Genomic DNA, 14091 nt, shown 5'->3' with positions numbered 1-14091 from the left:
GCTGCTTACCATGTTTGATAACACATTTCCATCACTGGGGAAGGTTCTGGTGGCCAGGGCTAGAGGATTTTTACCTCTGTACTTTATGGCTCCAGACTGTCAGCCTGTCATAAGTTGTTCTTTTTATGGTTTCTTTGCCTTTGTCCTTTCTTGTCATTTATCGTCTTTCATCTTTGAATTTACTGTTTGAGTATTTCTAGTTTTAACCAAGTTGATCAGTTCATGACTGTGGCTGCGCATAGTCTTGTATTTCATCCAGAATTTCGGGTTCTAGATTAAATTATACAAAGATGAAGCTACTAGATACCTAAATTGTAGATAAATGACAGTTTTGTAAGTGGTTTCATGATCCACTGTATATGAACATTCTCCAGAGCCATTACATTCATACTCCTTGCTTTCCCAGTGTGCTCTCCTAAAGGTCATTGATTCTAAATTGCTTACTTCCCTATAGTTTGCAGTCCATGCTGGAGGATCTCCTCGTTGCTACTTCTGATGGACTTCTTCATCTTATTCACTGGGAAGGAATGACAAACGGAAGGAAAGCTATTAATCTTTGCACAGTACCCTTTTCAGTAGATCTGCAGTCGTCTAGAGGTAGGTATACTTTCTGCGTGGGGTGGAGCCAGGTGTTTATTTTTGATATAATCTGGTTAGATATTTTTATGGATGGGCCGTGATTTTTTTCCTTCGGAATTAATTATGCAAGGGGGTGGGGAGAGAGAGAGAGAGAGAGAGAGAGAGAGAGTGTGTGTGTGTGTGTGTGTGTAGGAAGGAATAGTTTAATGGTTTGGTGTTGTTAGGTCATTATTTTTGCCCTTTTAACTGTCCTTATAGGGTTTGCAAAGAGAAATGTGAGGGAGTTATTTACTGTATTTATATTCGTATTTCATGTACTTATGTTTTCATCAGCAGGTTCATTCCTGGGTTTTGCAGATGTGCACATCAGAGACATGGAATACTGTGCCACACTTGATGGATTTGCTGTTGTGTTTAACGATGGTAAAATTGGATTTATTACTCCAGTGTCAAGTAGATTTACTGCAGAGGTATGACTTCCTTTGGAGTGTTTATTTTCTCTATTTTGCATTTACCAGTTTTAGTTTTTGTTATTAAATCCCACTGCCACTTCCCTTATTTAATATTTTAGGGTTATGTTAACTAATTTGTAAATCAAAATGATACATATATTATACTTAAAAATAATATAAGTAGACAAATAATTCTATTAGATGTGTTGAAGAAAAATGATAGTTCCTTCCCTCTTTCTTGCACTCTTCACACTCAATTTCTATTCTCAGAGACAACGACTTTATTTTTCTTTACTGGTTATTTTGCAGTTTATCTCCACAGCTCTGAGTATTTAATTTTTAGTTTTTAGCTGGTTTATTGACTCCTTCTGTAGAAAAAGTTCATTTGCTTCTCTGTTCCTACTGCACTCATATAGTCTTCCTGTCTTCCTAATACAGTTATTTTGATTTCAGTTAGATTACTATTCATTGTTTATATTGTTACTGCTATATAAAACCTGTTAGTACCTGAGCCATGGATGCTGTGATTATTTTTTCTTTCCTGCAAGTTTCCCTCCCACTGGGAATTAATAATTATTCTTTATGTTTATTTACTTTTTATGTACTTACCAGTAACTCAACCCTAGACTGTCTGCTGGTTGTGTAAATATCCTCTCAATTCCTTCAGGCACATTAGATGTTCTGTTTGTTTCATCTTCTTTGAAGTAATTTCTCTTGGAACCTTCTCGTTTGCTCCAAACTGGGCTGCTGGCTCACTATACCTTTAACACAGTTCTATTTTGGGGCTGTCCATCATCCTGAGGATTTCCTTAATGCCTTTATCTGAAAGAGCTCTTTCCATAGTTTATGGTTAATTAATATATGTTTAGTTAATATATGAATTTGGTTGCAGTGACAGAGACCCAAAATAAAAATTTGGACTCAATGAAAGCTGTGGGTTTTGCTGGGTTTGGTTGACCCTTATCTTCATAGGGTGAGCTGACTGGATTGTTTCCTTCCCTCTCCTCTCTGTATCTGGTGCTCACTGGAAGAGAGTCTGCAGTCCTTTCCAGAGAATCCGTACCTGGCCATCCCAGTAGTCTTGGATTTAAGTTATAGACGTGTTAAATTAGAGGGTCCATATTCACTTACCCATGTTTTCAGTGTGGTCCAGAAACCACTAGGGTTGTTTCTTGTTTCGTTTCTCTCCAAAGAAAAAAATCTCCATTTTTCTGTTGGAGTGAAGGTAGGATATTTCTTAGCTGTTCAGTTTGGGAAGGTACTGTGGGACCACCCGGCTGGTGCTTCTACAGGCTGTGAACCAGTCCCACTGCTTGTGGTTCAGTCTTTCTGAGAAATCTCCATCCCCAGGCCTTCTGTGTGCCCTACAGTGTAAATTTAGCTGTTTCTCTAAGTTAAGGATTCTACTCATCCATGTGCTTCCTAGCTTCTAAAACTTCATGATTCTACCTCCTCACCCATTCTTTTTCCTTGCAAGTTTGTGCTTTTTGAAAAAAATCTTTGCTGTTATAAAGTTGGGGATTTAAGAGTCAGAGAAGCTAGATATTCAGTCTGCTCTCTTTGACTGAAAAAGATTTTAAGTTTATAAGGGCATATTATTTTCTACAATGTCAGCTTTAATATTCCTAAAACTGTTTTCCACTATCATCTTTACTCGAATAATGAAGTACTAAACAGTACATTTGTGGTAACATGTCAATATATAAGAATAAAAATAAGCTTTTGGAGAATAATTTTTTTACAAGGTATATTTGTAAATTATGTTTGGGATTTAAATGTTTTTTTTTTTTTTTTTTTTAATTTTTTTTTTAAACGTTTATTCATTTTTGGGACAGAGAGAGACAGAGCATGAACGGGGGAGGGGCAGAGAGAGAGGGAGACACAGAATCGGAAACAGGCTCCAGGCTCTGAGCCATCAGCCCAGAGCCTGATGCGGGGCTCGAACTCACGGACCGCGAGATCATGACCTGGCTGAAGTCGGATGCCTAACCGACTGCGCCACCCAGGCGCCCCATGGGATTTAAATGTTTTTTATTGAAAACAAAAATCCTAGAACTGAAAAAGTAACTCATTTCTGATGATCAGCTTTTACTAATTTTCTTAGTATTTGGTTAAAGAAAATTTTCCAGTCAATTAAGAATTTAAAAAATAATGAAAAGCAGATGGACATTATTAAATAAGTTAGAAAATACAAATTACAGGAAAAGAATACATATGTGTATACTGGTAATTAGGAAATACACTGATGACATGTTTATGTTAGGCATTATTTAAGTGCTTTGTAAAAATTGTTTGACATTTTTTTGCTGCATTTAACAGATGTCTTAAAATATGTCAGATTATGTCACTCCTCTGCTCAGAACCCTTCAGTAGGTTTAGATAATTAGGACAAAACCTGCCGAAGACAACTAGAAAAGCTGGAGGAAAAATGCTTTTAAATGTGCCTGAGACTGTAAAGATTGATCGGGTGACGGAGGCATAGGCCCAGTGAGCTAAGCCTGGTGTTTGAGGCTGTGGTGAGCGTGAACAGCAGAGCTGTGTGTGGTGATGTGGATGGGTCTCACAGACGCGCTGAGTGAAAGAAAGCAGCTAGGCACAAAGGAATGTGTGCTATGATTTTATTTTATGTAAGTTTAAAGGAAAATAAAAACATAGGCCATTCTAAATTAGAGTTTGTATGGATGCATGTTCTTAAATAGTATTGGTCTAAAGAAAAAGAAGGAAGGGATTACCATTTAAGTCTGGATACCGGCTACTTTTGTAGTAGTACTTTTGGTTTTGTGTATTCTTCTCTAATATAATTTGTAATGGAAAAGTTAAAAAAAAAATTAAAGACCCCCCAGTGACTCCCCATATATAAGGGAGAAAAAACCCAAAAAGTTTTTGTAGTGGCTTTCAAAGCCCTATAAATCTGGTCTCCTTTTACACCTGTTACCTCGTCTATTACTTCTCCTTACCCCATTCTACTCCATCTGCTTAGGCTTGTTTCATGTTCTTTGAACATGCCAGAAATGCCACTATGATAGGGCCTTTGTACCTGGTATATATCTCCTTCAGTACTTTCCTCAAAATGTACCTTCATGGGAAAAACTGTTTAATATTATATCCTTTTCGTATACTCCCTGTAATTGCTTCACTATTTTTTTCTATAGCATTTACCAACCTCCAATATACTATACAATTTTTTTAACTTGACAGCTTCCTAACATATAATGCAGGGATACAGACAAGGGTTTTGGTGTATTTGAATACCTGCCATATCCTTAGCACCTAGAGCAGTGCTTGGTGAAGAGTGCTGGAAAATATTTGTTAGAGAAATCAGTAAATTAATTTCAGTCTAAGTGGTGGTCCGCAGAAATAATGCTCAGTGCTATCTTTACACTTTTTTTGTCATCTAAAATAGTTTGTAGTTTTATTATTAAAATTGAAAAATAAAATTCCTATGAAAAAAAAAGCACATAATGCCGTGTTTAAATAGTGGATTATATAGCTCATTTGGGAATTAAATAAAATTTATAGTGTTCTGTTTTACACAGAGCTATAATTATATTGGATTTTCTAATGTTTACTGTTGGGATCATCCAGAAATAAGTGCTATATTGTAGTGTGCTCAGTTTTTTTGTGTTTACTAAACTAATAGTCACAATGACCTTAGCCTTAGAATTTATAATCTAAGGCATCCTTGATTTGACAAATAAAAACAGACAATGGAGCTGGATCTATTGTTTGTATATTCAAAGTAAATAAAATAGCATTTAAGCTTAATAATTTATTCATTAATTGAATGCTTAACTTGTTGAACGCTAGCCATTGTATGAAGTAATTTACGTAGATGTATGTTCTCATTTAATCCTCCAAATACTCTAGGAGATAAGTAACTTACAGATGAGAAAACTGAGGCTTGGAAAGGTCAGATAATCATCTCAGCAAGTGAGCAGTAGACCTGAGATGTTGGGTCAGACTGCCAGGTACCACGCTGTTAGCCATACCAGGTGATGTGCCATACTGTAAAACAAAGGGATAATAAAGAATAGTGGGCACTAGAAAATCACTAATTCTTTCTAAAGCTTAGACCAAATAAATTTACTCTTTGCCCCCAAGGGAGAAGTTAAACATTATGTGCTGAGTGGTGAGGATGATAGTAGGGAGCAAGTTAGACTCAGTTTCTGCTGTAAGAGGTTTACTTTCTAACAGGAAAGTCATCTTCTTTTAGTTTGGGTTTGCAGATTGTCCATTTTTTAGTGTTTTATGAGTAGATAAGCTCAGCACTGGGCTGAGATCAAATGGGAATATTTATTGAACTATTGAATGAAGTTGATACTTTAAGGGAGAAAATTCAGATGGTAGTCCTGATGGGATATTTTCCTATGAAACCAGATCAAGCCAAGCCTTATGGAACTGTATGTTTACTGAAGGAGAATTATACTGATTACAGTATATTTGGACAGCACTTTTAAAACCTTCATTATTTTTCTTTATTACAGCAGCTCCATGGAGTTTGGCCACAAGATGTTGTTGATGGAACTTGTGTAGCAGTAAATAACAAGTACCGACTCATGGCGTTTGGTTGTGCAAGGTAATTGATAGAGTCCTCTTCATTTTAAGAGTTGTTGGCAAAAATAATGGGTCTTTAAATTTTTTTTAATATATATTTTGAAGCATAAAATGTTCTGCATGCACTTGTAAACCTCGTCATGCCTATCATAGTTTAGGAATCAGCTGTAATATAAAATCTGGAGGTATTTTATTAGATTGAAGTAAACAAATCTAAAGAGCAGATTTCAGATATTGAATGTTTTAATTTGTAAAGATGAGCTTTTCTCCAGTGGTAGGGAATTGAGTTACAAGTTAAAAAGATTAAATCAGCCAAAATTTAATTTTGTTCTTGATTGTTTAAAAGAGGATCAAGAAGATATTTTTCTTTTTTTGAAATAATCCTTTCTTTTTAAGACATCAGTGTTGATGTTGCCTTTGAATTTGTGGATGTGACTTAGTTAATGAGCACATTTACAGCTCATACCTGATATCTGTTTCTTGTTTTAATTCCAATAATGTAGGTTTTAGACGTAAAATTAAATACAGATTATTCATTCAACAAGTGTCTGTGTGTCTCCCATGCACGAGGCACAATTCTAAGCACTTGAGATATGTTGGAAAACACTAAGGTACCTGACTTTCTCAAACTTATATTTTAGTTCAAGTAAAAAGCTTATATTAGATACTTACTTAATAAGTAATACTTTACAATATGTGTAGTGCTTTTTTAGCCTTTTTTTTTAACTTCAAATTGAAGTTTAGTGGGTCTGTAGAACATACATCTAGTATTATCTCTAGCTACATCAAGTTGAGTATCACAGTATTTTTCTTAAGTGTAAATAATACACATTATAAATCATCACCTTCTTTACACTCTCAATCTATAAAGTGGTGAGTTCTCAACACTGCTTCTCATTGAAGAGATAAATGTAGAATAAAAGTAAATTTAGCTTAGTTTAAGAAGGAAGAGTACTCTTTTTTTTTTCTCCATATTCATGGATTTGATTTGGTCACATTTTGTTTAGAATTTTTAAATCTGTTTATTAGTACATTTTGCCTGTAATTTTTCCTTTCCTTTCCTGATTAACCAAGGTTATGCTTATGTTATAAAACAAGTTGAGGACTCGTTCCCCACTTTCTCTGTTTATCTTTGAATGTTTGGTTGAATTTGTCAATGAAGCTGTTTGAACCTACAATTTTTTTTTGTGGGAATTTTTTGGATTACTGATTTAATCCAGTTTTAAAAGTAGATTTAAGAAGGTTTAGATTTTCTATGTATTCCTGTCACTTTGGCAAGTTCTGTTTTTCTGGGAATTGGTTTCGTTCATATCCCCGTCAAACTTACTGGCTTAAGGTTCATAATAACCTTTTTTACATATTGTAAAATAAAAACACACTTGTAGGAGAGTGCATAATCCAAACATTCAGTTTTGCAAATATAATTGTAATGCAAACACCCATCTGTTCACAACTGGGTCAAGAAATAGTTTTGCAAGGTGGGAAGTCCCACCCTGTGACTTCCTAAATCATAACTCCCATCTCCTCCCCAACACACTTAAAGGTAGCCAGTTTTTTGTCTTTCGTGATGATCATTTCCTTAGGCTTTATAGCTTCCCACCCATGCATGCGTTCCCAAAGAGTGTAATTTAGTTTTACCTGGTTTTGAACTTTATAGGAATAGAATCATATTCTATGTGTTGGGTCTTGCTTCTTTCAGTCAGCTTTGTGAAATTCATCCATGCTGTTTGCCAGTGGCTGAAATCATTTTTGATTGATTTATAGTGTTCTAGTGTATGAATGTATCCTAATTTATCTGATTTGCTGTTAATGGACATTTACATTGTTTCTTGGTTTCCAAAAAAGGACATTTTCTTATATAAACTCAATATTTTTGTCATGAGAAAATTAATGAGAATTTATAATCTAAAATTAACGATAAATCCCAGATAAGAACTAATACTCAGTTCATCTTCAAATTAACCCATTTGTCACCAGAATTTCTTCTGTGGCTCCTTATTTTCACCAGAGTCAATCAGTATTTAGTTATTATTTCCCTTTAGTCGCCTTTTGCCTGTAACAACCCACACACTGTTTTTATGTTCATGACATTAACTTTTTTAAGAGTCCAGGCTGGTTATTTATAGAATGTCCTATATTCTAAATGTGTCTCATTGTTTTCTTATAATGGTATTCATTTAGTTCCTTTAAACCTATAATGCTTGAAACTTTGAAGCCAGTGCTGTCAGATGATAAGAGGGCTGGCGCATCAGCATGGACGGGGTGGTGGCTAGCGTGCCTCCATATTGGCCGCAGTCAGGGCTAGCGCTGGTGGCTTTGCCACGGCCCGGTGTTAGGATCCACGAGAGGATCCCCTCACCAGAGTCATGGAGGTGGAATCTCAGCCTTCAGCCTTCCAGTCATCTTACTTTTCCATCAGTTGGGAGAGTACCAGCCCCTCCCTCCCTCCCTCCCTCTCCCTCTCTCTCTCTTTCTCTCTCTCTCTCTCTCTCTCTCTCTCCCCCCCTCTCCCTCCCTCCCTCCCTCCCTCCCTTCCTCCCTTCCTTCCTTCCTTCCTTCCTTCCTTCCTTCCTTTCTTTTTTTTGGTGTGATCATGGGTTGGGGTTGAAAGTTTTGTGATTGTAGCTGTGTGACGTAATAGTGGCTTCTAGCTCTGACCCTCCAGTCCTAACACTAGTCCAGGACTGAACACTAAACTGTAGCTGGTATCCTTTAAGTTGTGTAAGAAGCTAACTTTTAGGATGTCAGTTTGCAGGGGATCAGTCTTACAGCCTTACTCTTACCTTTATGTTTAAAGGTTTGACTAGATGCTGGTTAAACATTGTCATATGTAATGTCGTGTACTTACTGTGGCACCATGGAGCAGTAACATTAAGTTGTCCCAGTATAATGATACTAAGTTTGGTCACTTGTGTAAGAGCCGTATCTCTATTATAGAGGTATCGTTTTTGCTTGGAGGTCAGTGAGTAGTGTCTTACACATGAAAAAATCTCTCTCTTATAATGGTTTAATGAGAAATGGAAATAAAAATAATTTAAACAATAGAGGCTTTATAGAATACATAAAAAGGTCAATTGTCATTCTGTAAGTGTTGGCTTAACACCAGTTTTTTGTAGAAATATTTGGACTCTCGTCACTGACTTGTTAGAGCTCAGCAACCCAAAGTTATCACCTGATAGTTTCAGATGCAAAGTAAAAAGAAGTAAACACCTGCTAGCTACCTAATGCTATCTTTCAGCAAAGCGTCTAATTGGGCCGGTAGTCTGGAAAGATACCTATTTACAGACATTTGACTTCTGACTAAGATGGAATAACAGATCAGATTTTCTCTCCCATATGGAGGGAAAAATGGACAAAAATATGAAACATTATGGCAGTATGAATTTGAGACATCGAGCACCAGTGGACACTGATCCCTGAAAGATGAGAAACAAATAAGAAAACTCTATAAATGCCTCAGCTGTAATTGCTTTGCATTTCCAGGCTGCAGCCTGAGGCCAAGACAGATCCTGGCAGATTCCCTGAGTTGAATTATGAGGAAGTGAGAATCTGGAGAGACTGGAGCAGCTAAGACTCAGGACAGACAGGCACAGGTGACAGAGTGGCACAAAGAGGGAACTCCAGAGAGCTGGAGAGGGTCTCTTTTGAGTATTAAATATGGAAAATAGAAAAAGGATCCACATCAGACATTGCTGAAGTAAATAATAATAAACGTAAAAACACAGCAAGAGAAATGATCCAATGAAACAGAAAAAGAGATTTAAAAACACAGCATCAGGGGTGACTGGGTGGCCCAGTCGGTTAAGCATCCGTCTTCGGCTCGGGTCATGATCTCACGGTTCGTGGGTTCGAGGCCTGCATCAAGCTCTGTGCTGACAGCTCAGAGCCTGGAGCCTGTTTCAGATTCTGTGTCTCCCCCTCTCTCTCTCTGCCCCTCCCCACTCATGCTCTGTCTCAAAAATAAACATTAAAAAAAAAAACAAAAACACACAGCATCAATGAGCTGTGGGTAACTCCAAGCGACCTTTTGCAGCAGGTATTTTGTTTCGTCCCAGTCCTAATCCTTGGGAAGAGTTGACCTGGCTGGATATGGATCAGAACTGCTGTGGAAACCATCTGACTTGTACCACAAAAGAGCACGCATAAGTGCCAGAACATTCTGGCAGTCATGTACTTGTATCGTCCTAATTTGTGCAAAAGCAGCCTTAGATTTAACAGTATTTTAAAACCAACATTTGTGTTAAATTTTTGATCTGAAATAGTTTCATAAGCAAAAATGGTATTGTTTTATGATGATTATAGGTCAGTCTTGAAATGTAGCTTAGAAATAATATACAAAGTTTTAGCTTTGGTTTCTGGCCCTTCATAAATTTGATCCTTGTAAAGATTTCATAAATGAAATCATTATGTATACCATGTACATAAAAGAACATACATCGTGTGTGTAGGTACAAAAAATGATATAGTATATACAAATAATAAAATAAAAATCTGTATAAATTGCCGTCAGCATGAGGAATAGCACATTTCGAGGACCAGTAGGTCCCGTTTCTTCCTCTTCTTTAATACCCCCCTTCTCTACCAGTAGAGTGTGTGTGTCCATTAACTTTTTGTTGCATTTTTACCACAGATGTGTGTACTGTGTTTTGAATGTTTTTCACTGTATAGAAACAGAATTATACCAACACGTATGTGTCAGCTATCTATTTTATCGCACGTCAGTGCTGTGTGCTATACTCTTCTATGAGAATACTCCAGTGTATGCTTCTTTTCTCTTGCTGGACATTCAGACTGTTTCCATTTCTTTGCCTTTGTACACAATGCTGTCATGAACATTGAGCATGCCTCTTGATAACATGGACAGGGATATTTCTGGGCTATGTTTAGAGGGAAAATTTACTGGGTTACAGATACACATTTGTTCAGATTTATGAGACTGCAAATTATTTACAAAATGGTTTTAGTCTAGTTTACACTCTTACCAGCAGAACATAATCATTCCATAGTAATGCTTTCTATATTTGTATTTATCTTTTTTCATTAAAAGCTTGCTTATTTTTCACAGTGGTTCTGTACAGGTTTATACAATAGATAACACCACTGGAGCTATGCTGCTGTCTCATAAACTAGAGCTAACAGCAAAACAATATCCCGGTGAGTCCTTTTTATTTTCCTTCTTATTTTTAATTTTTAACGTACAGGTAATGGTATGTGTAGCGATTGCAAATTTAAATAATGCATGCTATCGTTCAGATAGTGTTCAACCGTATAACAGTTTCTGTGTGGCCCAGGGACTTCCGTGTAGCTAGGGAGGCTCCTAAGGGTACTTTACCCTGTATAATCCTTCTCTGGACTTTGCTCTAGTCTCTTACCTGATTTCATTACCTTTGTTGTTATATGCCTTCCAATTCAATGTATTCATTCAGCAGATACCGATTGAATACCCACTGTAGGCCAGACAGTGTTCTAAATGGTAGATACACTGCAGTAAATAAAACAGTCTCTTACTAAACCCCTTGTGGAGCCTGTAGGATTAAGTCTAAAGTCTTTGTCATTGGAAATACTTTGGACTGAACCTAACAGAAAACCCAACTTACTGTGGCTTAAATAAGATTTATTTTCTCTAATAGGAAGAAATCCAAAGTTTAGCTGCTTCTGGCCTTCATCTGGCCTTTGCTCCGTGGTCGCATGCAGCTTCTGAGCTCCTGACATTACTGCTGCGTTTGATTCAAGGAGAGAGGAGGAAACGGCATATTTGTTTTTTGATCAGGAAAGCGAAAGCTTTCTTAGGAGCATTTTCCTCTCCTACCTGCTCCAGCTATCTTCTCTTCACATCTAATTGGCTATAATTAGGGGTGCCCGGGTAGCTCAGTCGGCTAAGCATCCCACTTCTGCTCAGGTTATGGTCTCAGTTTGTGGGTTTAAGCCCCACATCAGGCTCTGTGCTGACAGCTCAGAGCCTGGAGCCTGCTTCAGATTCTATGTCTCCCTCTCTGCCTGCCCCTCCCCGGCTTACACTCAGTCTCTCTCTCTCTCAAAAATAAATAAACATTAAAAAGTTTTTGTTTAATCGGCTATAGTTATGTCACATTAGCTACCTTAGGGTTTTCCAAGCCTTTAGGCAGAAGTGGGCAATGGAGAGCTTGAGTATGGAAACAGATATTTGATTAACTCCTCATCAGTATCTACCCCATATGTGGCATGTAAGGTCTTCTGCCAAATACTTCTGGCATTATTTCTTGGTTTCCTCTGCCCTTTGTGTCTCCATAATTTTACCACAGTAACTCTATGTTAAAAGAAATACCAAAAGTTCTGTTTATAAAGTCGTTAGGTCTAAACCCTAGTAGCATTTTCAAAAAATAATACTCATAAATGGAAAGAAAAATAGTATTTTATTGTTACTCTTCAACAATGTTTTTGGGGTGCCTGGGTGGTTCATTCAGTTAAATATCCGACTCTTGATTTTGTCCTAGGTCTTGATCTCACGGTTCATGAAATTGAGCCCCTCGTCGGGCTCTGCACTGACAACATGGAGCCTGCTTGGGATTCTCTCTCTCTCCCTCTCTCTCTGCCTCCCCCACTTGTGTGTGCTTGCTTGCTCTCGCTCGTCCTTGCTCTCTCTCTCAAAAATAAATCTTAAAAAATCATTGATTTTTACTAATAGGATGTCTGTGCCTATTGGACACTATACAATTTCTCAAACCTTGGAGTGAGATCGGGTATGTTCACCCATAATTCCTGTTCCACATTGATTTTCACATGACACTTTTTCTGCAGCAACTCCTAAAAAGCCATCTTCACAAAGATGTAACATCATCAAAGTAAATGTAGCACAATCTAATGTTGCAGCTGTGAACTACCTGGATCTAATAGTTCACATCATGTACAACAGATCCTGTGGCTAGCACTGTATTTTCTCTGGAAGATGATCTCATGTAACCCCCTGTGAGTTTTCTGCAGTGCTCTGGAGTACTGGGGTACCCTGCCCATAGGCTAGGAACTGCAGGCTTCCACTTTACCAAACTACCTACAGATTCTTGAGAGTCAGTCAGCCTTTGTCTCATATTGTTCTCTGTACCTGAAATGTCCATATTTCTCTGTGGAGGGAATATATTGGTCTTTCAAGATACAGCTCAAGTGAAATTTCTTTCTGACTAGATAGAATACCACTCCCTCTGGTGCCTCGATATAGTTTGCATATCACATCTTGTTATTGATAATGCTTTATTGAACTTATTAGTGTACGGGTCTTTGTTTCTACTAGGCTCAGTGTAGAAGTCTGTCTCTTTGCACCACGCTAGTTCAGTTTATTGAGAGGCACATAGTTAACAAATGTGATGAACAAAGCAATATGTTTTTAAGCCAGTCTCCTTTGCAGGATTGTATTTAACAGGCAGTAGAATCTCATGACTACATGTCTCGTGATTTGATACTGTGCTCCCATTAGTAATTGGGAGCCTTTTTCCAAACTGTGTTCTGTTCCTCTCCCAGATTTAGATATGCTCCCATGTTAAGAGTAATTGTTATATAACTGTACAAACTTCTCTGATGTTTGGATCAGAAAAAAAAAAAAATGTCAAAAAAAAATTGAGGCACCCATCTAAATGTAATCTAATAATAAAAATCTGATTAGCCTCAAGGAGGAAGCTAAGGTATCTGATGTCAGAATCTCAGGAAACATTAAAATATGTAACTGTTAATGTTGATTTAGTGCTACCCACATGTATATCAATATTTTTGCCCATCATTTCTTACAAGATCTCATACCTTCAATTTGAGACCGTTTTCTGCCTGTAGTACATCCTTTGGAATTTCCTTAAAAACTTCGTGATGATAAACCCAATTTTTTCTTTTTCCTGAAAATGTATTTTGCCCTTGTAATTTAATTATGGTTTAATTTGTTACACAGTTTTGGATTGACAGTTACTGTGTCTATGTACATTGAAGTTCGAGTACCATTTGGTTTCACTGTTGCTATTAGGAAGTCTTTGGTCCAGTTGTAGTTCCTTTTCAGGAGATTGGCTTTTTTCCCTGTAGATACTTTTAAGATTTTCTCTTTGTCTCTGAGGTGGTTTCACTGTGATTGGGAAGGTGAAGAATTTTCTAAATTTTTTTCATTTTTTTTTTTAAATCTTGCTTGAGATTCAGGCGTGCTGGATCTGAGGATTCAACTGTTCTGGAAACCACTATCTCTGTAAATATTGCCTCTTTAATCTCTTTTTCTGGAAATTTAATCAGACTTACATTGCACTTTTTTTTTTTTAACATGTTTCTTAACCTGCCTTTTAATATTTTTCATTTCTTTTTTTGTTTCTCTGGATTGTATTCTAGAAAAATTTTCCATACCTATCTTTGAGTACAGTAATTCTCTTTTCATTTATGCTTAATAGTCTACCTAATGTGTCTACTTTAAATATTGTCTGTTTTATTTCCAGAGGGTTTACTTAGCTCTTTTCTAATCTGTATGCATTCTGCCCCTGGTTTCACTGTTCTCTTATTTCTTTAG

At 37.0% G+C, this 14091-nt stretch overlaps 1 protein-coding gene across 6 annotated transcripts in view; it reads left to right on the top strand.

Annotated features, from left to right (window-relative positions):
• The window catches only part of RIC1 (RIC1 homolog, RAB6A GEF complex partner 1), a 175251-nt gene that overhangs the window by 94623 nt on the left and 66537 nt on the right, over positions 1 to 14091 (top strand). For 5 of the 6 annotated variants that reach the window (XR_006710081.1, XR_006710080.1, XR_006710079.1 and 2 more), the window contains 4 exons: positions 455 to 597; positions 913 to 1049; positions 5516 to 5607; positions 10651 to 10739. Coding sequence is in view for 3 of the 6 variants with exons in the window: in XM_045468543.1 (XP_045324499.1) it covers positions 455 to 597; positions 913 to 1049; positions 5516 to 5607; positions 10651 to 10739 (461 nt within the window). In the remaining 3 variants the exon portion in view is untranslated. The remainder of the gene's footprint in view (positions 1 to 454; positions 598 to 912; positions 1050 to 5515; positions 5608 to 10650; positions 10740 to 14091) is intronic. The other variant, XM_045468544.1, reaches the window with a different exon arrangement.

This window comes from Leopardus geoffroyi, chromosome D4, assembly GCF_018350155.1.
Source record: "Leopardus geoffroyi isolate Oge1 chromosome D4, O.geoffroyi_Oge1_pat1.0, whole genome shotgun sequence".
Classification (NCBI taxonomy): domain Eukaryota; kingdom Metazoa; phylum Chordata; class Mammalia; order Carnivora; family Felidae; genus Leopardus; species Leopardus geoffroyi.
Note: the sequence above shows the minus strand (reverse complement) of the source record. Positions and strands in the feature narration are given on the sequence as shown.